The sequence below is a fragment of the Diplotaxodon limnothrissa genome, linkage group LG11 (assembly GCF_057381915.1).
Source record: "Diplotaxodon limnothrissa isolate DT_005_m linkage group LG11, D_limnothrissa_male_GT1.1, whole genome shotgun sequence".
In the NCBI taxonomy this organism is placed as follows: Eukaryota; Metazoa; Chordata; class Actinopteri; order Cichliformes; family Cichlidae; genus Diplotaxodon; species Diplotaxodon limnothrissa.
Window position 1 is genome coordinate 33425759 of NC_140606.1, and position 21719 is coordinate 33447477.

The 21719-nt window shown below is 42.3% G+C and overlaps 2 protein-coding genes across 2 annotated transcripts in view; one reads left to right on the forward strand and one right to left on the reverse strand.

Moving 5' to 3' along the window:
* The first annotated feature begins 350 nt into the window (after positions 1–350).
* On the forward strand, positions 351–17432 carry ptpn23a (protein tyrosine phosphatase, non-receptor type 23, a). The gene is made up of 24 exons (XM_085366653.1): positions 351–558; positions 2545–2619; positions 3393–3520; positions 3891–3967; positions 5362–5411; positions 5501–5632; positions 5725–5805; positions 5892–6023; positions 6120–6167; positions 7481–7537; positions 7787–7845; positions 7930–8009; positions 9079–9193; positions 9307–9372; positions 9598–9743; positions 10278–10595; positions 11079–11233; positions 11334–11665; positions 11834–14354; positions 14562–14746; positions 14851–14955; positions 15182–15320; positions 15641–15754; positions 16215–17432. Exons 1-24 carry the CDS (start codon positions 475–477, stop codon positions 16788–16790), a joined length of 5775 nt encoding a protein of 1924 aa, XP_085222779.1. The 5' UTR covers positions 351–474; the 3' UTR covers positions 16791–17432.
* Positions 17433–20135: 2703 nt separating this feature from the next.
* Positions 20136–21719, reverse strand: part of scap (SREBF chaperone) — a 29744-nt gene continuing 28160 nt past the window's right edge. The window contains exon 23 of the mRNA XM_085366654.1: positions 20136–21393. Within this exon, the coding sequence (XP_085222780.1) occupies positions 21148–21393 (246 nt within the window). The 3' untranslated portion in view covers positions 20136–21147. The remainder of the gene's footprint in view (positions 21394–21719) is intronic.

The following is a 21719-nucleotide window of genomic DNA, read 5'->3' on the forward strand; positions in this document are numbered from 1 at the left end:
TAACCAATTAGCTTTACATAATATAAATATATTATTAAAAAAAGATTTGATTTAGGTTAAAGTTTTAAAAGTATAACAAAAACATTTCACTCTTGCTATGGCGATTTGTATCTTTCTCATTTCTTCTGACACAAGAAAATCAATTATATTGGGTTCACTTTTTTCCTATAAAATATTTAGTTGTAAATGTTTTAAATTTGTGGCTGTATAATAAAATTATACGTTAGCTACTTTCCAGTGTGATTTATATCCTAAGTCTAGTTTCTTCAGGAACTACATTTCCCAGAAACGCTCACAAGCATATCGAAGGCCTACGTCACGTGTGTTTCCAGTTTCCGGTTGAAGTGTAAATGGATACATGACACAGTTGTTTGGGGGGAAAAGCTATCTTCAGGAAAACCGTTAACGTCCACAAATTCGTCAGCGGGATTTTGACATCGCACCGACTGAGAGCTCCGTGTAGATTCGGCCGCGATGGAGGCGGTCCCCCGGATGCCGATGATCTGGCTGGATCTGAAAGAGGCTGGGGAGTTCCAGTTCAGCCCGTCCGTGAGGCAGGTGAGCTGGGTGGGGAGTGGAGCAACAGGGCTGAGGTCGAAAGTCAATTAAACAAGGATTATGAACGAAGGGATAACCTTGTCAAGTGGATACCGCTAGCCATAACTCAAAGCAACAGTTGTCGCTACCTGTCGAGGGTAAAAGATTTTTCCAGAACGGGTAGCTGACGTGCTAGCAAAGGTCTGTGTCAGGCAAACCCCTCCTGCTCACTGCCTTTGTTTGCTAACGTTAGCAAGCTGCTTGCTAGCTGGTAATAAGCTAAAAACTCAAGTTGATATTTAGCTTTCAGCTAAGTGGCTAGCTTTGTAGGAATCGATCAAAATACTGCCAACGCGAAAGGCATATGTGAGTATTTCTAGGACTCCTACGCCTCGAGTCAGCCTTCCGACATGAGAATAATAAACAATGATCTCATTGTCACATGCACCTGAGCGAGCGGAGCAGTTTGTACTATTCAAACTATCAGCCTGCTTAATAATAAACACGGGTTTACATAAGCTTCTATAACGAAATACACAGGGAAAGTTGTCACTAAACCTGTGACGCTACTTCTTACCTTAACCGTAAGAAAGATGGGCTATCCTGTTATGTAGCGCATGTTAAAAACAAATAAAGGCATTTAAAAACAGAAACAAACAAAATTGTAGAGGACAAATATGGAAGATAATAACTCTTTAAAAAATAGGAAAAAAGAAAGAGTTTCGGGCCCTTTTTTTTTTTGGTGCTTTCAAATCCATTCTGGGAGAAAACCTTGTTTATGTGAGCGTCCAAGCTTTATTTTTCCCATTGGGCGTTAGAAGAGCCTATTCCTGTATGGTGTCAAAAAGGGATTTCGCTCTTAGCTTGAAAAAAAGAAAATTAAATATTAACGGATTTTTTTTTAGGCCTGCTGCTTCCAAAACTCATCTGGGATATTTAAACTCCAGATCATTTGACTGCTTATTAAAGCTGGTATCATCTTTATCTGGTGACTCATTTGTCTTCCCTAACTTCTTCCTCGTGCACGTAAAAGGACTTTGTCCTCATGACTAAATACAATAATCAGAGGGGTTATATGGTTGGTTTGGTTTGTTTGTTAGCAAATCGTTATGGCACAGAGAACAAAATTGCACTTGTGGGATCATAGTTTCACAAATGTATTTCAGATTTATCTAAGCAAATTCGAGAGATGTTATCTTGATGTTTCCACAAAAATGTCACAAACTGATCTGGATCCAGACATCCTTTTAGGTCCAAGGATTCAGTTCATACATGGTGTGGAGTATATTTTTAGCCACTGTGGAGGTGGAGATGCAGTTTCAGACTTTCTTATTAGTAATTCTTTTTGGTAATAGGAAGATTTATTTTGATTTAATTTAACGACAGAGTGTTTTCTTAAAAAATACTAAGAATGATTATTTTATTATTTTTATTGGCCTTAAAAGTGTAGCCTTTAAATAAGGGGTAGTCGATCAGAACAACATTATTTTAAAATGTATCTAAAATACCAACATTTTCTCTGTTTACCCCAAACTAATGCACAACAGCACATATTTGGCCTGAAGGAGTAACAACGTGACTGTGCCTGTCTTCTTGCTTTGTCATTGTGACCTTTCCATGATTGAATTAAAATTGAAACAAAAGCACTAGTAGAAGAATGAGTATCTGCAGGGCTGTTTACCTCCTGACCTGACAATTACGGTAGTAGCTTAAAGCTTATTGTAGTGCTTATGGGGGACAGTGTGAGTCCTGGCAAAGCATGATGGGAAGTCTTGAAGCTCCAAGAGTCTAAATGCTTGGCTTATGCTCAAGACTAAAGATTAACATAATGAGTTATGAGCCCCAGTTCAAAGACATTTGAATTTTTTTTTCTAAAGAATTTAACCCTCAGTATTAGAGATGATATTTTATTTCTTTATTAGGATTTAACCCTTCATTTAATTTGGTTTTTACCTGAGTTTCAGCAGCACATTCACCTACTTCTTGCTTCTGCTTCTTTTTCTCTAGTTCATCTTGAAGAACTATGGAGAGAATCCGGACAACTACAACGAACAGCTGAAGAAACTGGAGACGCTGCGGCAGGTGAGCACTGTGTCAAAGTATTCTCAGTCAGATTTCTGTGACTCGGACTTGTCCATCGTTATGTGGGTTGCTATTGAATATAGTGGAATTCACTTTTAGGCATCTCCTTGTACCTGAAATTAAGTGTTCCCAACTTCCAGGCATAGTTCACATACGGCTATGAGTCCTTACTGGGATATTGCCGGGGTTATAGTGTTTGTTGCAGGACGCCGTGTTCTGTTGACAGTTCTTCTTTCCCACCATTGCTAAGTGCTTCTTCACAGGGGATCTTTTGATTATTGGGATTCTCTCTCTAACACTGCAAGGTGTATACTGTTCACTATAAAGCACCTTGAAAGGACTGTGTAAATAAAATTGTGATGAATAAACTTGGTTATCACGTAAAGTCATTAATATTTAACCTTAACACTGACAATCCCAACCAGATAGTAAAAGAAACCTCCATCCAGTGCATCACAACTACAAACTGTCTGTTTTGTGATGAGGTTAAGATCATCATGTATAGTCATATGTGTGCAGTTTTACATTAATAGTAGTATTTCCATGTGGACAGGGATTTTCAATACAAAACATTCTGATACAAGTTATCAATCATATCATAATGAGGCCTTTTGAAGTGTTGCCAAGGAAAATGATAAATTCTGAGCATTAAGCACTGAAACCCATTGTTACATAATTCATCGCTGGGCTGGGTCACAGCGTCTTTGCAAGAGTAATGATTTTTGTAGCTGATTAAACACAACAGAAACACAATGTTTGTGTCTGCTTCGCAGAGCGCAGTGAATGTGACGAGGGATTTCGAGGGATGCAGCACACTGAGGAAGTACTTTGGCCAGCTGCATTATCTGCAGAGCCGGGTGCCCATGGGAACCGGCCAGGAGGCTGCAGTACCCATCTCATGGTAATAACACACAGGAATCCACAGAAACTGTATGGAGTGTTTACACATACCCATCCAACTGCAGTCTGTACTGCTGAACACCAGAGAAGCTTATTTTAGAGACACACTCACTGCAGCTTGCTCGTAGAGAGCAGTGTCAGCACACTGGCTTAGTTGCTGAATGTTGGGATGTGGATAGAATGAATGAACTGACATTAGGCGTGCGAACCTGTACTGCTAAATTCTAATTTAGACTTAATTCAACTGCATTTAATTAATGCAGTCCTTCAGTGTTTTTTCTGTAGTGTCTATGAATACAGTGTCATTCTAATACTATGGTTTAGAAATCAATAATATATGATATTACTTTTCTATTTTCTTTGGAAAACAGGACTGAAATTTTCTCTGGAAAAACAGTCACCCATGATGACATCAGCTATGAGCAAGCCTGCATCCTGTACAATCTGGGTGAGTCACTTAGAGTCAATAATAGTAATAAACTGTAACAGTTAAACGCATCTGAACATGTCAGTTTAAAAAAACAAAACAAAAAATGAAAAACATGAAAGCAATTGATTGGAACGTCCGATGCTGTCTTGCTCAGTACTGTAGTATTTGTTAAATTATATTTTAATCAGATGGAGCTTCATCCATGAGGGTGTTTGTTATTAAGGGAAAAGAAATCCAAAGCTACATGGCCCTGTGGGAAAAAGTGATTACTCCCAATACATAATAACTTAGCACCAACAACTACAATTTAGCGTTTGCAATAACTCACAATGAGTCTTTTACAACACTGTCGAAGCATCTTTGGAGAATTGTTGTAATTCAGACACATTGGAGGGTTTTCAAGCATGAAGTGCCTTTTCAATGTCGTGCCACAACATCACAGTCAGATTCAGGTCAGGACTTTGACTAGGCCACTCCAAAGTCTTCATTTTGGTTTTTCTTTCAAGTCATTCAGAAACAAACTTGCTGATATGTTTTGGATCATTGTCCTGCTGCAAAAGCCAAGTGCGCTTCAGCTAGAGGTCACAAACAGATGGCTTGACATTCTCCTTCAGGATTTTTTGGTAGACAGCAGAATTCATTATATTTTTTGTCTGCTCCACTTTGTCAGGCAGGGCCTACTTAAGTGATGTCTTGACTGAGAACAGGTGTGGCAGGCGAAACTCAGCTTTCCAAAGAGTTGGGAGTTCGCCTTGTAATCGGAAGGTTGCCGGTTCGAGCCCCCGCTTGGACAGTCTCGGTCGTTGTGTCCTTGGGCAAGACACTTCACCCGTTGCCTACTGGTGGTGGTCAGAGGGCCCGGTGGCGCCAGTGTTCGGCAGCCTCGCCTCTGTCAGTGCGCCCAAGGGCAGCTGTGGCTACAATGTAGCTTGCCATCACCAGTGTGTCAATGTGTGTGTGAATGGGTGGATGACAGGATGTGTAAAGCGCTTTGGGGTCCTTAGGGACTAGTAAAGCGCTATACAAATACAGGCCATTTACCATTTTAATTTATGTCATAACATAATAACTTAATAATAAACACCTTCATTTAGAAACTGCATTTTGTGTTTACTTGTGTTAGCTTTGACTTGTGTTATTTCAGAATTCTATGGTTGACACAAACAATCGCTTTTTCTTCAGGGTGTTGGAGATTTTCAGAAGTTAATGTTAAATATGTACATGAAACCCCTCAGTACCATATTGTATATGCTGTAGGGGCATGCCACTATTGAGCGTGTCACACAAATCACTTCCTTTAAAGAACAATGCGGAGAAATTCAGATAATTTTCAGCTTAAATGCCAATTATTTACTGAATGTGAACAACAAAACCTACAAATTCCACCAAACTTATCTGTGGATTGTCTGCAGGGGCCTTGCACTCCATGTTGGGAGCCATGGACAACAGGGTATCTGAGGAGGTAAGAGAGACACATACATGGGCGCAGAGTAATTCTGGCCATTTTGTTTGCTCACACAGTCCCACTGACTCTTTCTGTTTCATTTTTAGGGGATGAAGGTGTCCTGCACTCATTTCCAGTGCTCAGCAGGAGCCTTCTCCTACCTGAGAGACCATTTCAGCCACAACTTCAGTGTGGATATGAGCCACCAGATTCTGAACCTCAACATCAACCTTATGCTGGTAGATTACACACCTACATGCGCATGCATAGATTAAAATACACACACACACACAAAACAAATGAGTGTCCTTAACCTTGGTCCCTCTCGCAGGGCCAGGCTCAGGAATGTCTTCTGGAGAAGTCCATGTTGGACAACAGGAAGAGTTTCCTGGTTGCTCGCATAAGTGCTCAGGTTGACTTCTTACCATTAAATATGAATCATATAGTCATCATTAATTTTAATATTAAATGCTAATAACTGCGGCCCTGTTGCTACAGGTGGTGGATTACTACAAAGAAGCGTGCAGGGCTCTGGAGAACTCGGAGACGGCTTCCATGCTGGGAAAGATCCAGAAAGACTGGAAGAAACTGGTTCAGATGAAGATTTATTACTTTGCTTCTATCGCGCATGTGAGTGTTTATGGGGCAAATTAGTTCCCTACATGTATGCACTTGTTTGTGTGTGCTGAGTTTGGTCTCAGTAATTGCTTTCGCTTCTCTCAACAGCTTCATATGGGAAAACAGGCAGAGGAGCAGCAAAAGTATGGAGAACGGGTAGGACCAACACACAGATGCATTATTTATTTTCCACTGTCAGGGTGCTGTGGTTTATATTTGTGCAGTCATATTTTGCTGCATTGCTACTGATATGATTAAAAATCCCACGAGAGGAATTAGTGCTGATATAATTTTAAAATTTTCCCATTTTCTAATGTTATTAATACATTTAATTGTCTAACAGTTCAACTGAAATAAAGACAAACAAGTATTTTTTCTTTAACTAGATTAGAAAGGGTATTTTTGTCTTATAATCTCTACTAATGCACATGTATTGCTCAAATTGAGGGTTTCCAGCTGATCATTTTCCTTACAGCCACATCAACATAGTGAGTCCGCTGTGGTCTGATCTTTCGCCTAAGTTGGTTTTTCCTGGTTAGCACACGTATGGAAGCCCACCTGGTGCTGCAAATCTTTGAGTGGCGAGCTGGTTCAGTGGTTAGCAATGTTGCCTGAACGCAGGAAGGTCCTGGGTTCATATCAAACGGGGCTTTTCTGTGTGGTGTTTTCCTGTTCACCATATGCCTGTATGAATTTCTTCTGAACACTGTGGCTTCCTCCCACATTCAATGAACTCTTATTTGGTTGTTGGTGATTTTAAAGTGGTTAAAGTGCACACAGCTCATAGTGCTTTGAGTGGCAAGAACTCTAAAAATGCCAGCTCGTCATCGCTTAAAAAACTGTTGTTTTGCATTTCTTGAAATACACTCTTTGACCTTTTTTTTTAACATGTCTGTATGCTGCGTATAAAGCTGGGCTAGTATGCAGCTGAACTAGCCTAACTGTAAAGACAGTGACGTGACATTTTTTTCCACTGTTCTCAGGAGGTAATAGGATATTCTTTATCTTAATCTTAGTAAGAATGTGAAAATGAGAAAATATCACACTATTAACAAACCAATACCTATGACTAACATTTGGTTTGTGGGGGTTGGTGGCGGCACATTAGAGCACAGTGGTTATGTTACCTCATAGATTTATTTATGTTTAAAAACAAATATGTAAGAATGAAGACTCTTCCTGTCTTACTGGCATCCTGCCACCAGGAACTAGTGACATTAGTGACATGTACCCTTTCCTGACATCCTGGGAAACTGGAAAGAAACTCTTTCCTTCTTGGTACTAATAAGGGAATAGTTTCTTTTAATCTGAATTAAACATGACGTTTGAGTGTCACAATGGTTAGTTTTATTTTAAATTTTAGAGGTAAAACTGTTTCAGTTAGTTTGACCAGTTTCTTAGTTAGTTTTGTTGAGTCATGTTTATTTTTCTGTCGGTTAAATGGCTTAAATGCTCATTTTCCCCCACAGTTGGCTTACCTGCAGAGCTCCTTGGACAAACTCAATGAAGCCGTCAAACTAGCAAAGGTACTACTTCTCTCTACCTTCCCGGCAATCCATGCTTAGGTCGTTTTAGTGTGACTTGAACTTTCTTTGAACTGTTTTCACACTTGAACTTCAAATGTTTTTGGGAGAATCAAATTTTCTGAAGTTGTCTTTGCAGACATGCATCATACAGATGCATAGACCTCCTATTACTGGAAACACACTCTGTGATTTAGAAAAAAGATGTTCAATCACTCGTTCTGAATTCTCCTTTTATCCTACTACAACCAGGGACAACCTGACAGCGTGCAAGAGGCCCTGAAGTTCACCATGGATGTTATCGGTGGAAAGTGAGCAAAAACTCTTAGTTAACAGTTACGGCCACTTCATGATCATCAGCGGTTTTTGAGCTTTTTTTTTCTTTGACCTTGCAGGTTTAACTCTGCCAAAAAGGACAATGATTTCATTTATCATGAGACTGTTCCGTCTCTGGAGACTCTAGCCTCTGTAAAAGGTAACAGGAAGCATCAGTATGTTTCGCTCAGTCAGTACATGCAAAGCTGGTTTTGCATATAGGGTGTTGCAAATATGTATACACTGTGTATGAATATGTTTTTGTATATCTTCCTTCATTTTTATCCTGGTGTCGTGCCTTTGTTTTCTGTTTTCCTTGGATATAATTATTTTAATCATCAAGTTTCACTAAGTAAAATTCATGGATTTTAATGTATATGTCGTTTCTAAAGTAGTTTTGCATGTCATGTTATGCTTGGCCAACAGTAATGCACAGTCAAAGCTAATATTAGCCAGTTTTTATATTTAAATGCAAAAGTTGACAACCATTTATTCTAGATTAGGCCCTTTTTGAGAAATAAGCCGTCAATTAATTGAATTATGTTCAGTTCAGTTCAATTTTATTTATATAGCACAAATTCACAAACGGTCATCTCAGGGTGCTCTTATTGTAGGGAGAAGATCCCACAATTTTAGAAAGAAACTTCAACAATTAGAAAACCCCCTATGGGGGGAAAACTCGCCGGAAGTAACCTCCAGCAGAACCAATCATCTGCTGCGACCAGTTTGAGGTGATAGGAAAGAGCAGAAAGCAGAGAGAGACAGAATGAAAGTTTAATAACTACTAATGACTAAATGCAATAAAGTGATGTTTTGAGGGCAGAACATGATTCTCTGTTTTGAAACAGACCAGTGGCCAAGCAGTTTTTTCAAATTACGTTGGGGTATCAGTCTACTTTATTGACTGATTAAACTGCTTTTTCTTGGTTGGTTAATTTTCCCATAACCAAAGTAAGTGATTTACTCTGTCATAATACTGCAGACATTCTTAAATATTCAGATTTGAGATGTTACCAAAGATTTTTTTTTTGTGAATATTTTTATTTCATTAAGACAAACTTATGTTTGTTGAATCAAGTTGCCCCACGTTTGGGATGTAAGAGTAAAATTAGGTACAAGTGATGCTAAAAAGTAAAATGACAGTAGTCTCTTCTTTTGAATGCATTTGGTTACATGCTCTCCTTTTATGCTCATCTGCGCTTTTACATAAATGTTTTTTGTCTTTCTAGGTGCTCCTCTGGTGAAAGCTCTGCCGGTCAATCCCACCGACCCGACTGTCACTGGACCAGACCTTTTTGCCAAACTGGTGCCCATGGCTGCCCACGAAGCCTCTTCTTTGTACAGGTAGGCTCCCTCTGTGGATGTCAAGTTCATCCTAGAAATGGGAAAATATCCGCAATCATATTTTAGTACGTTATTCATCTTCATTTTTATATCTTATGTATTTTTTTTTTCAGTGAAGAAAAGGCCAAGCTGTTGAGGGATGTGATGGCTAAGATTGAAAGCAAGAATGAAACACTAGAGTGAGTATGATGTGTCATTAATTTTGCATTCAAGTGGTAAACGAACTAAGGCTTACTCAATATCTCTCTTTCCCCCAGTTGAATTTTAAATAAGAACCAATCTTGGTACAGCAAAACTTTTAATCTATACCCACATTAAATACTAAAGTACTTAAAATACTAGGGTTTTGTTTTAAAGATTCTGTTGCAGTATTAGGTAACTGTTATTGCCTCCTCCTTCTACAGGCAGTTCATGGACTCTCTAGGCTTGGAGCCAGAGTCTGTAGACAACCTCGATATGTACAACCACCTTCCTCCAGTCCTGATGGAGAAGTGCGCTGCCCTCAGCGTCCGTCCTGACACCGTCAAGAGCCTCATTCAGTCCATGCAAGGTGAGTGCCACAGGCAAGCACAGCAGACCTAACAATTGCAGTTGCTATCTTTTATTATGAGAGTGCACAGAGGTTACACAGTGAAGACGCAAAACCCTCGAATTTCAACAGCTGGAATTGTTTTTCCCAGCTACAGCAGCTGGTGCTCAATAATTTAATCAAACACTTTGATTTAGAAAAGCTACATTCTTATGAAACAGTTGTCTCCTAATTGAAGCAATTGCGTGAGTAGGTCATCCGATGACAAACAGCGAAATTGTGGGTCATTATTAATAATTTGCTGTCCCTACAGCAAATTATTTAAGTGAAAGCTCTTCATTAAATCCAAAGCTGAATTGAAGATTATTTCATGTCACAACATTAAAATATTGCTGACCTTTAACTGTCCTAGCGAGTGGTGTGTGTCCATAATAGTTTGCACAAATATGCATGTACAAAATTAAGCATGCATGATCTCTTGATAACTAAAAGCCACATTTCCCCCCCCAAATTTTTGCAATATTTTCATGACTATTCATGTCCTCTCCTGCACAGTGCTCTCTGGTGTCTTTACTGATGTGGAGTCTTCACTGAAAGAGATCAGAGATGTGCTAGAGGTGGATGAAGCAGGTGAGCGAGCCCTCCAGGAAGTTGGTGGCCCTGCTGTGGGTGAGTTGCACCCAGCTGCCCAGGGCCAGCCTCTGGCTGAAATCCGCAGAGACCTTGAGAAGTATATGGAGGCTCATGAGAAGGCCAGTTTTACCAACACGGAGCTCCACCGGGCCATGAACCTGCACATCAGCAATCTGCGTCTGTTGGGGGGGCCACTGGATAGTCTGAGAGAAGCCCTGCCACGGCCACAGCTGAGTGAAGGTGAGGGCTTTTTGATAATGAGAGGTTACTGTAATTTTGCAAGGTTTAGTAGAGCAGATAAAGTCATTAGGGTCATTTAAAGTCACCCAAGATTTTCTGCTCTTCAAAGTTAAAAAGTTTAGATAATTACTATAAATATGAAACCTAGTTGTATATTACTTTTATTGTAGCATTACAGTCAGGGCTGCGCATTAATGAATAATGGAAAGTCTTAAGATTTAGGTCAAATGACAAAATCCAGTATATGTTTTAATATGTTTTAGTAGCTAATTTTTTTTATTAGTTTAAATCAGTAAGCCAGCTGACTGTCCAGTGACTAAGGAATTATTTTCTCTTAAAAAAAATGCCGGAAAATAGTGAGCAATGTCTTATTTGATACCCTACAGCTTAATTGTTTATTTTTTAACTGGTCAAACTGTGAATATGATTTTGTTTGAGTTGTGAATATAAACACATACGGTACATGCACCTGTGTCTGTGCAGAGGAAGTAGCAGGTCTGCAGTGCATGAAGCGGATCCTGGGAAAGGTGCAGGAGATGAGGGAACAGAGAAGCTCTTTGGAAAAACAGCTACGTGACCTCATCCAGCAGGATGACATCACATCCACCCTCGTCACTACGGAGCGAGCAGACATGAAGGTGTTTGGCAAAACACATTTGCAACCACGTTACACTGTTATTTGTTTAAGTTGCTAAATAAATGCTGTCGTGAGAGACTTATTAACTTGTGTCTCTCCAGCACATATTTGAGGAGCAGCTGAAGAAGTACGAACAAGTAAAGGTATACATCGACCAGAACCTCGCAGCGCAGGAAAACATCTTGAAGGCTTTAACCGAAGCCAATGTTCAATACGCTTCTGTTCGGAAAAGCCTGACCCAGACTGAGCAGCAGTGGAACACAACTATCCAGGGACTGGTGGGCTCATATGAAGCCTACGAGGACCTGATGAAGAAATCACAGGAGGGAAAAGAGTTCTACGATGACCTGGAAGCTAAAGCATCACGTCTACTGGAGAGGGCAAAGGCCCTGTGTCAGACCAGGGCAGAGGAAAGGAAGCCCATACTCGAAAAGTAAGGAAGACATTAGAATAATATTTTAAAGCTTTTTGAGTACTTTAATTATAGTCAACAAATCACTAGTACTTCATGTAGTAGTAACTTATAACTACTTGTAAAAGACAAATGCTATCCACATTTGTGATTTTTCATGCTGTCCTCTTTGTGTTGGCCGTTCCTCAGAGAGACCCAGAAAAAGCCACCAGCGAGGCCGACGGCAGCTAAGCCGTCCCTTAAGCCAAAGGATGTTGACTCCACCTCTTCTGGCCTAGAGGATCCAGAACTGGCCCAGATCAATGCGGCCATCTTGGCCTTGGGAGGTGACCTGCCTGAGGATCTCCGCAGCCTGCCTCCTGATATTCCTTCCCTCCCTCGCACTGCAGCACATCTGCCGGGTCCTGATGCCTACATGCAACCTGGTGCTAACTTGGGTGGCACCTCTCTGCCTTGGCCGGCTGCTTCAGCTGCTGGTCTTCCATGCTTCCCTGCTAACCTGCCACCTCCAGAACTCCTGGCACGGATTGCTCAGTTTCCTACTGCAGGGACTCATGCAGCACAGGGACCCCTGCCACGTGGGCCCCTACCACAGATGACTCCACAGAGGCCTCCACAAATGCCACCCCAGGCAGGGCTCCCTAGCTATCGGCCTCCCCCTCCTCAAGCTCCCCAACCTGGCCATGTTGCCCCTGTCCCTGTTCGACCTTCAACCACCACGGTGGACAGCATCCAGGCACCTATACCCAGCTACACCCCCACACAACACCACCCTGTCCCACCTGCAGCCTCAGCTGGTTACACTGTGCCTCCACAGATAGGGGCATACCCCCAGTTTGTTCCCCAACCGACAGGTCCCATTCCGGGTATAGGCCAGACTCCCCAGTCCCAACAGCAGAAGCATCCACAGCAGTACCCCCAGCCAATTGGACAACCACTCCCTCAGGGGTACCAGCCTGGACCAAGGGCTGTTCCTGGCTCTCATCCTCTTCAAAACCAACAAACCTACCCACATCCATATATGCCCCAACAGCCTGGTGTTCCTCCCCAGTACCAGCAGGCATTTCCAGGTCAGCTACAGTCACAACAAAATGGCTTTCAGGCGAAGCCTCCAAGAGGCCAAGGCTACCAGACTCCACAGGGCTATATTCAACACCCTCAAATGATGCCAGGCTCCATGCCAAGGCCACCTCAGATTACACACCCACCAGGACCCCCATCTTCTCAAGCAGCACCCCCTGTATCTCAACCCTACCCACCCCATTCCAACCAACAGATGCCCCAAGCACTCCCTCATCAACACATGCTACCACAGCACCAACAGGTCTCCATGCCCCCCGGTGCCCAGCAGATACCGCCTCACCCACAGATGCAAATACCAGGTGGTCCCAGAGCACCAGCACCCCCCACAAGTCAGCCGATGCCTCCGGTTTCACAAAACTACATGCCCTCAACGAGCCAACCCATTCACTCTGCAATGCACCCACAGATGCCTCCTGTTTCACAACCCCATATGGTTCCTGGTCCTCAGGGCCACTTGCCAAGGGGGCCTATGCCTCAAATGCCCTCCAATACACTACCCCCACAGCACCACCATCACCCTGGACAGCCTCCCATGCCAAATATGCCGCAGCAGCCCATGCGGATGCCCAACCAACCCCAATCTCAGCTGCCTCATCCTGGGGGCGTATGCTACCCTGGAGCAGCGCCAATGATGCCTCAGCAGCCTCTGGCACCACAGCCTGCTGCTCCGCAACAACCTCAGGCTCCTCTTTCTATGACACATCCACAGCCTTCAGCTATGTATTCTCCAGCTCCAGGACCTAATGTACCTTCAAGTGCCCCACAGCCACCCACTGCCATAGGCCCACATGGTATACATGCCCCACCTACTCAGCACATGATTCAGCCCACTCCTGGAGGCCCTATAGTATCACAGCCACCCAACAGTATCCCACCTTCCCCTTCACCTTCTCCCTCCCCTGCACCCTCTCCAGGTCCGTCTTCTCTAGGTCTGAACCCTCAGCAGAGGCCCGCTTCAACCCCGACTCCTGGAGGCACAGCCCAATCGACTCTTCCCTCTCCCTCTGCTGTTTCTTCCTCCACTTCACTGTTTGAACGACAGAACTCAAGCACAGATGACCTCCTGTCCTCAAGTCCAGAGAGCCAACCGGGAGGCACCAAGGCCCCCACTAATGTTCTCCAACCCACCAAAGCTGACCCTCAGGATGGGGAGCGTAGAAAGAAAAGCTCCCAGGGAGTTCTCTTGATCCAGGGTGACCCATACCAAGCCCCAGAGCGTGTCGCCCGCCTTCACAGTGAACTAGAACATTACAGAGCCCAAGTAGATTCCCTGGAGAACCCCTCAGAGAATGAGGGAGGGCTTTCTGTGCTGGATGCCCGCTGGAAAGAGCTACAGGACCAGCAGGAGAAAGATGCTCGCCAGCTTTCCATTGCTATTGCCCGCTGCTACACCATGAAGAACCGTCATCAGGACGTAATGCCCTATGACATAAACCGTGTGGTGCTACAGTCAGGGAAAGATGACTACATTAACGCTAGCTATGTGGAAGACCTGTCACCATACTGCCCACGCCTTATTGCCACGCAGGCTCCGCTCACCGGCACAGCAGCAGATTTCTGGCTGATGGTGTATGAGCAGAAAGTGTCACTGATTGTTATGCTGGTTTCGGAGCAGGAGCTGGAAAAGGTACAGAGTTTAGTTTGCACAGTGGAAGTATATAATCTGTACATTACTATTTTTCAGTAGTGTGTAAAAATGTTTTTTACAAGAGAACTTAAAGTTTTTTGTGTTTGTTTTTTGTTTTTTTTGTTTTCTCAAATAAATTAAGCTACACATCATTAAATTAATTTACTTTGTTGTTTGTGTGTTTAACATCTTTCCATATCCTCACAGGGAAAGGTTTGGCGTTACTTCCCAACGGAGCGTGGCCAGCAACTCTCTCAGGGACCAATAACACTCAGCCTAACAACACAGAAGATGACACCAACACACGTGGAGCGCATGATCAGTCTGCAGTACCGTGACCAAAGCCTAAAGCGGACTGTTGTCCATCTCCAGTTTACTTCCTGGCCAGAGCTGTAAGTCATCTCTTTATATTAAAAACTGTAGATAAAGACTTTTCTTAGTCAGCCTGGCAGTGCAACGTAAGTACATCAAATATTATTTCTTCATATCCCATTAGGGGCCTTCCTGATAGCAAGAGCAATCTGCTGCGGTTCATCCAAGAGGTTCATGGACACTACTTTCACCAGAGACCCTTACATACACCTGTTGTTGTGCACTGCAGGTGAGCGTATTTCTGTGGCTGTCCATTCCATTTACATACAGGGAATTTCTTCAATGCATGTAAATGCTCCTGGCCCTCCGGGTCATAGCCTTCAAGTGTAGACAACACATAACACACGTGTACTGTTTTTGCTTCCTGCTGATAAAAGACCAACTAAGTTTTGATCCTTGTTATTCATTTTAGCATCTCAGTTGTTGTTAATCAGTCTGTACACTTTTTGTCTCAGCTCGGGTGTTGGACGCACTGGCGCCTTCTGTCTGCTGTATGCAGCTGTTCAGGAGCTGGAGGCAGGAAATGGGATCCCAGACCTTCCACTGCTGGTGAAGAAGATGAGACAACAGAGGAAGAACATGCTACAGGAGAAGGTAAGAAAGAGATGGGACTCTGATGTTGTGTTTAGGATTGATCTTTGTTGTCGCAGGTTTAAAGTTGCAATACGCAAAAATGTACATATAGACAACAGAAAAAGCTGATTGTACATTTCAAGGAGTTTAAAACCTAAATTTTAATTAAGCATTATGAAATAAATGAAGAGTTGCACAGAACACTTTGCAAAGTGCTGCTCAAAAATCCTAAATGTAGAAATATGTGACTATGCTGACAAAGTACATCATGAATCAGGCACTGCTGATGAATAGCTCTTCATATAGTACACACTTTATATCATCTTTCGGTCTGCCTCCAGCTCCACCTGAAGTTTTGCTATGAGGCTGTTTTGAAGCACGCCGAGCAGGTTCTTCAGCGCCACGGCATCACGACCGCCACCTGCAGCAAGAACACCAACTCTGCAGCCACAAAGGTTTGTCATTCTTCTTATACTGTCCTTTCAAATAAGTTCAACTGGTTAGTGGCTCACAAAGCACCATAAAGGGAAAGATATGTTGCTGCTGATTAATAATCCTTTGAAAAACCATAGCCACGCAGCTTGTAGGTGACAGAATGTCACATACATATATTTACTGGAACCAATTTTGTTCAGTGTTGTGAGCTATGCAGTCAAAACTTTACTCACCTCTATTGTAGATTTCTAGACATGGACTTCTGAAATGGTTCTTAAAACAAATCCCTAGCATCTCACATCTAATTGCACAACTTTAATCTGACTGTAACCCTCTAATTGTTTACAGTTTTGCACTCCTGATTGTTCCCAATGAATTGTGAGTTCTGGTTAGTTGAGGTACTGAAGGTATTTGTTTTTTTTTCTCTGCATCACTTCTTTCATTTGTATTTCTTAAACACCTCTCTCTGTTTTTCTGAAGCCTTACCCGAGACAGGAATCTCAGCAGGATATTGTCCTCGGCGGTGACATGCCCATCAGCTCCATTCAAGCCACCATCGCTAAACTAAGCATCCGGCCTCCAAGTACCACAGATGCAGGCATGGAGGCTGAGGAGCAGGTCGGCCCTCTCTTACCTGCTCTTGACTCACTGGGGGACATCCAGCAGCTCCAGGATCTCTGTCCTGCCACAGATCCACAGCCCCCATCCTCCTTAAGCCCGCCTCTCACTTCGCCCACTGCCTCTCCTCCACCACCCAACGGGCTTGATGCCGTTTCCCCTTCTTCTCTGCCAGCACCCAACCATCAGCCAGTCCCAGAGGCTCCGCCCAGTGTTCCTCCTGCTTCCTCTGCACCGGCTCCTTCATCTCTGGAGCTCCTGGCCTCGCTGACGCCTGAAGCCTTCTCCATGGACGGGGTGGGTCGAGGGAAACAGCGGGTGACTAAACAAAGCTTTCTGCAGCCGGCAGAAGGCCAGGGTCTCCACGGAACTCGAGGGGACGAAGGAGACGACCCGCTCAGTAGCCTGGATCCCCTCTGGAGCCTCAGCAAGCGTTGAGATGAAACTATAGATTTCTGCTTTTCACCCACTCTACCACCAGGTGTCAGTGATGGCCTATAGCGCTTTCTAATCCTGCTTTAAAAAGAAGGAAAACAAAACAAATTGGCTTGGAGATATTTTAGTGGTTGATTACCAAGATGTGCCTAGTGGCAGATTGTAAGGGTTCAGTTTTGAAGATTGAAATGTGTACTTTGCACTGCTTTAGGGGTGTGAGGCTTGAAACTAAAAACACTTGCTTCTCCTTCAATCACTGATGGCTTCTGGGACCAGAACACTATGCACTCGTTGGTATTATCTTCATTCTTTGCTGCTTTCCTTTTTACGTGTGTGGTGGATGGAAGCATGTCTGCTCTTCCAGCACCAAACCTGCGCTCATCTTATAAAAAAAAAAAAAATCCCAGCATGCACTCCACTTCACAGGCGCCTCACTGTTGGTCATCAAAGCATCGCCAAGGGTGTGACATCACTTGGCCGCTCTGTGATTATTTAATGGCTGGAATAAAAGATGAAGTTGCAGGCATGTGGAGGCACTCCCAACTCAATCAGTGCGTACAGTTCAGTTTTTATGTTAACAGAGGAGCATACAAATCAGCACGTCTTAACAAGTTGATTATTTTTCTTTGTAACACTGTAAATATCTTAAACCTAGAATATTACAAAAATTGTCCTTCTGGAATTAAAAAAAGATACTAATCATTCATTATTGTAAAATCTGAAATAAATCCAGTAGACAGTCAACCTTTGTGGTATCAAAGCCTCTTTATTTGAAAATTAGTACAAAGTTTTGCGCTGTTACAAAATAGTAAACAAGTTACTACAGCCTGCGTAGATTGTAGCCAGCCAATGAGGGTAGAAGGCTGGAGTGGATGGGGGGGGGAAACACCTGGGGATTACATTTGTTTATGTGCTGCGATGCTTTTTACAGCAATCTAAACAAAAAAAATATTAAGTAAGAAATGTTACACTGATTTGTATTTGCAGCTGGAGGAGGATCAAACAAGACCCACAACATCTCTGCCATTCATTGTGAGGATGCAGCTAAAGATTTATTTTAACCTAAATGATTAAAAAGGTCGCTGCTGCATCCACAAATTCTTGATATGGTGCCGTGATGGCTGAAACGAGACGGAAAGGTATGAAGCGATCTAAAATTAAAGGCATAGTTCATCTTTATAAACAGAAACATTCAGAAAAAGCAGTGACTCAACTCAATCACCACACCAACCCACCTTCCTATCCTTCAGCTTTAAAAGAATAGTTTGACATTTTGGAAAATGTGTGTACGCGCTTACTGGCAGAGGAAACTGATGCTGCCACAAAGTTTTCGTTTGAGTAACACGGCACAAGTTCTCGTCTTTCTTATATATAATTTCTCGACCTTTTGACTTTGATATTTAGTAAACACTGTTAAAGGAAACTGTTTATGTGCAGATAAACTAAGGCATGAGAGAATCAGGGTCACATTTCTGAGGAACTGTGCCTGCAACACTACACTTGGCGATTTCTCACCGTTTTAGAAATGTAAGATTTCTGTTTTACAACACTAAAATATCCTCAGCATAGAGCTCCTGTGATCACAGAATAGCACAACGATAAAACGGCTGTTTTAGCTCTGACAATTTCTTTGAATATAGAGTGTAATTCCTTGACATCTCAGTGCTGCAGTTTTCAGACCAACTTCTCAGCAAGCAGAGTTAACTGGAGTTGCTAACCCAGTCACTGTGTACATTCGGCAGTATTTAACTCTGCAAGAAAGCAAATACAGGTTCCCAAAATATCAAACTTGAGCTTTAATTCACATTTCTAGAAAACACATGTGAAACTGAAATCTAAAAAAAACAAAACATTCCCCCATTTCTAAAGCTTTCAACTAAACAAAAACCACAAAGCTAATAAATCAACAGCCACAGCAGCAAGATCACATTACTGGCCTCTGTGATGGAGGTGCCATTTGTCTCAGAAGTTGAAATGTGAATACTGATGCTACAGTTGGAAAAATAAAAAAAAATATATAATAAAAAAAAAAAATCATACGATAATCATCAGCTTGTTTCTGGAAAAGAAACTCTGGTCGCTGCATCCGAGAGGAACAAGCGCTGCAGTCTATATGTCACGTGCGTGTTTAACAGCGCTGCAGGTGTGAACTTTAAGTCCAGTTACATCCGACTCTTCTGCATACAAGCTGAAATTGCAAAAACAAAGTGCCTAAAAATGTGTGTGAGCTTGTACATCAGAGGGTTAGAGATGAAAGGAGTTAGTGTTGTGACCGCAGGGATCAGGTGCAGGTCTTTTAACGGATTTTCTGAGACGACATTCAGGACATACAGATAGAAACAACAGATGACAACTGGGAGAAAATACATTCTGGACATTGTGGATGTTGTTGGCATCAGAGAAAAATCTTTAACCTGCAGGATTGCATTCTTTCTACCCAGAGTAAAAAAGTGAAGTTCAGGCACAGACTCAAAAACGAGGGGGTTAAATGTTGAAAAATGCATTGCTTTCATAAATACTTGGCTTGTTGAGTTTAAGAATTTAACAGTTTCAGTATTGACAGGATTTTCACCTTGTGTGCAGAATAAGTACAAAAGGCTCTTTACTCGATGTTCAGACAGAAGCTTCATATTATACACACTACAAAACAATGATTGACATGCATTGCTTTTGTCTGGTTTCTTAAGGCGTCTAGCAAGCGTTTGAAAACATTCATACCTGACAGAGAGCAACCGTATGACTAATAGTGGAAAAACTGACTGAAAATACTATTGACATTTCCTGTTTTGTCCAATTAAAAAGACTTAATTAAAAAATGTGTGATATAATACTGCGTGTGTTTCAGGAAAAGATTATCTGAACAGTGTCACATGTGTCAGGTCCAAATTTTGAAAAGGTTATATCTCAAACCCATTCCTGATGTGAAAAATCCAACATCAATACTGCAAACTGTTTTAAAATGTACTAGTATTATGCAAAATTAGGGACAGGATGCATTCACTGTTACCTTCCTTCAGATTTTTACCAACTGGTCGCTGAAAAAAAAGAAAGAAAAAAAAGAAAAAAAAAAAAGAACAGGTTTCAGGACAAACTCTGCTTAAGCGTGCATCAACAACATACCAAAAACTAAAAATATACACACAGTATATCTAGTCGACAAGGTTGTGTCACCCTTTGTGGCTTGAATTAAAGATTGTGGATTAAAAATGATATCAGGTGACCAAGTTATGGCTAAATGGTGATTTAAAAAACAAAAAAAAACAAAAAACAAAAAACTCTCTAAAGCACAGAATGCATTTATATTTAAAAAAAAAAACAAAAAAAAACAAAAAAAAAAAAACAGCAACATCAGTCATCCAAAATTCAAGCTATTTGAAAAAATGGAGGTAGCCTGATGAAGGTGTAACACACTGGGGAAAAGCAGCCCCTCAGTAACCCCAGAGTCAGAGGCCGAGGATGGGGTAAAGGAGGAACCCTTTCTGCCTCCCTGCGGCCTCCAAATCTACAAACACACGTGTTTCCACCTCAGTGTTACAAACAACCAAAAGCCCAGTGCTGCCAAACAAATAAACACCTTCTTACATTTAAGTCACCTTTTCCACATTATTATGGTCTTATTTAAAAGTTGTGATTAGTCATTCATATACAAACTGTTACTCAAAAAGGGAAAAAAAAAAAAGTATCGCTAATAAATAATAAATGTAGACATAAAAACAGCCCCCTCTGGAGGTTTAGTTTATACAGTAATCATTGGTTCTCCCTCACACAAACGCACACATAACCAATCAACTTTTGTTCTCAGCAGTTTTACTATAAAAAGGGTCTAAACTCATTCAATCAATCTCTCTCTCACACACACACACGCTCAATTCATCCCCGCAGGCGATGGACCTGTCGAGCTCTCTGTGGCTGCACTTCGCTGTTGAGCGCACGGCACAGCAGGAATATTAAAAAGAAAGAAAACAAAACAAAAAAGAGGAGCTCTATGGTCCTCCTCTCTGGGTGGGTGGGGTCACAAGCCTCCCCCCGCCCTGTGTGAGCAGCATAGAGGGCAGATCTGCAAAAACAAATGTGCGTGCACAAAAAGCACAAACTCAGAACTGGCGAGCTCCCTTCAAGTGAGAAAAATCCAACCTTAACCAAACTCGTGACCTTCCGTAACGTCAGCAAGATGGCTCTGATAAAACGCAGTAGGTTCAACGGCCAGTTTTTCCTCATGATATTCAGACTTTAAAACACCTCCCTGTTAAAACAGATAGTCTTGTATCTAATGATCGCACATCATCCAAACGCCAGAAGCAACGAAACAAAGCAAAAACTGGATCCTTTGACTGTTCCCACTGATAGCTGCCAGCCCTTCTCAGTCCAGTTTCTCCAACACCGAGGGAACGTAGACCAAGCTGAGCTCGCTGCCAAAGTCGCAAACGATGGCGGCGTTGTCCAGCACCAGCAGCTGCCGGACACCCTGACCGTCGCTACTCTGACCCAGGTACACCGTCTGCAGCAGGTCGCCGAAATTCAGGTCCCAGAAGGAGACGCAGCCCTGCCCCCCCGTCACCAGCAGAGACTCTGAGATCACACCCAGACTGGCCCCGCAACCCACCTCCTGGTGGGAAGAAAAGAGAAGCTGAGTAACGCATTTTAAGGGCTCCAACTACTGTTTGTATTCTTGAGAAATTAAGCTTATCATGTAAAGGATTAGAAATCAGGACATTTTTGGAAAGCTTTTTGTGATGACTAAGGAGAGTTTCTTTAGTCTCTGTCAGATATAGAGACACAGCCGAGTACTATCACACTGAATATGGCCAGTTGGGTATGCAAACAGGAGACAGTTAAAGGGAGCTAAACAGTTGGAATTTTGGAGTTACAGGGAATTACACTGTTGAAAAAATAATAATTGCAAAACACCTGTCTGATGCCAGGTTAGGCTTT

Coding starts and splice junctions, on each gene's coding strand:
- ptpn23a (XM_085366653.1), top strand. CDS start 475: ATGGAGGCGGTCCCCCGGATGCCGATGATCTGGCTGGATCTGAAAGAG. Junction 3,968..5,361: donor CTGCATCCTGTACAATCTGG/GTGAGTCACTTA, acceptor GATTGTCTGCAG/GGGCCTTGCACTCCATGTTG. Junction 6,168..7,480: donor AGCAAAAGTATGGAGAACGG/GTAGGACCAACA, acceptor TTTCCCCCACAG/TTGGCTTACCTGCAGAGCTC.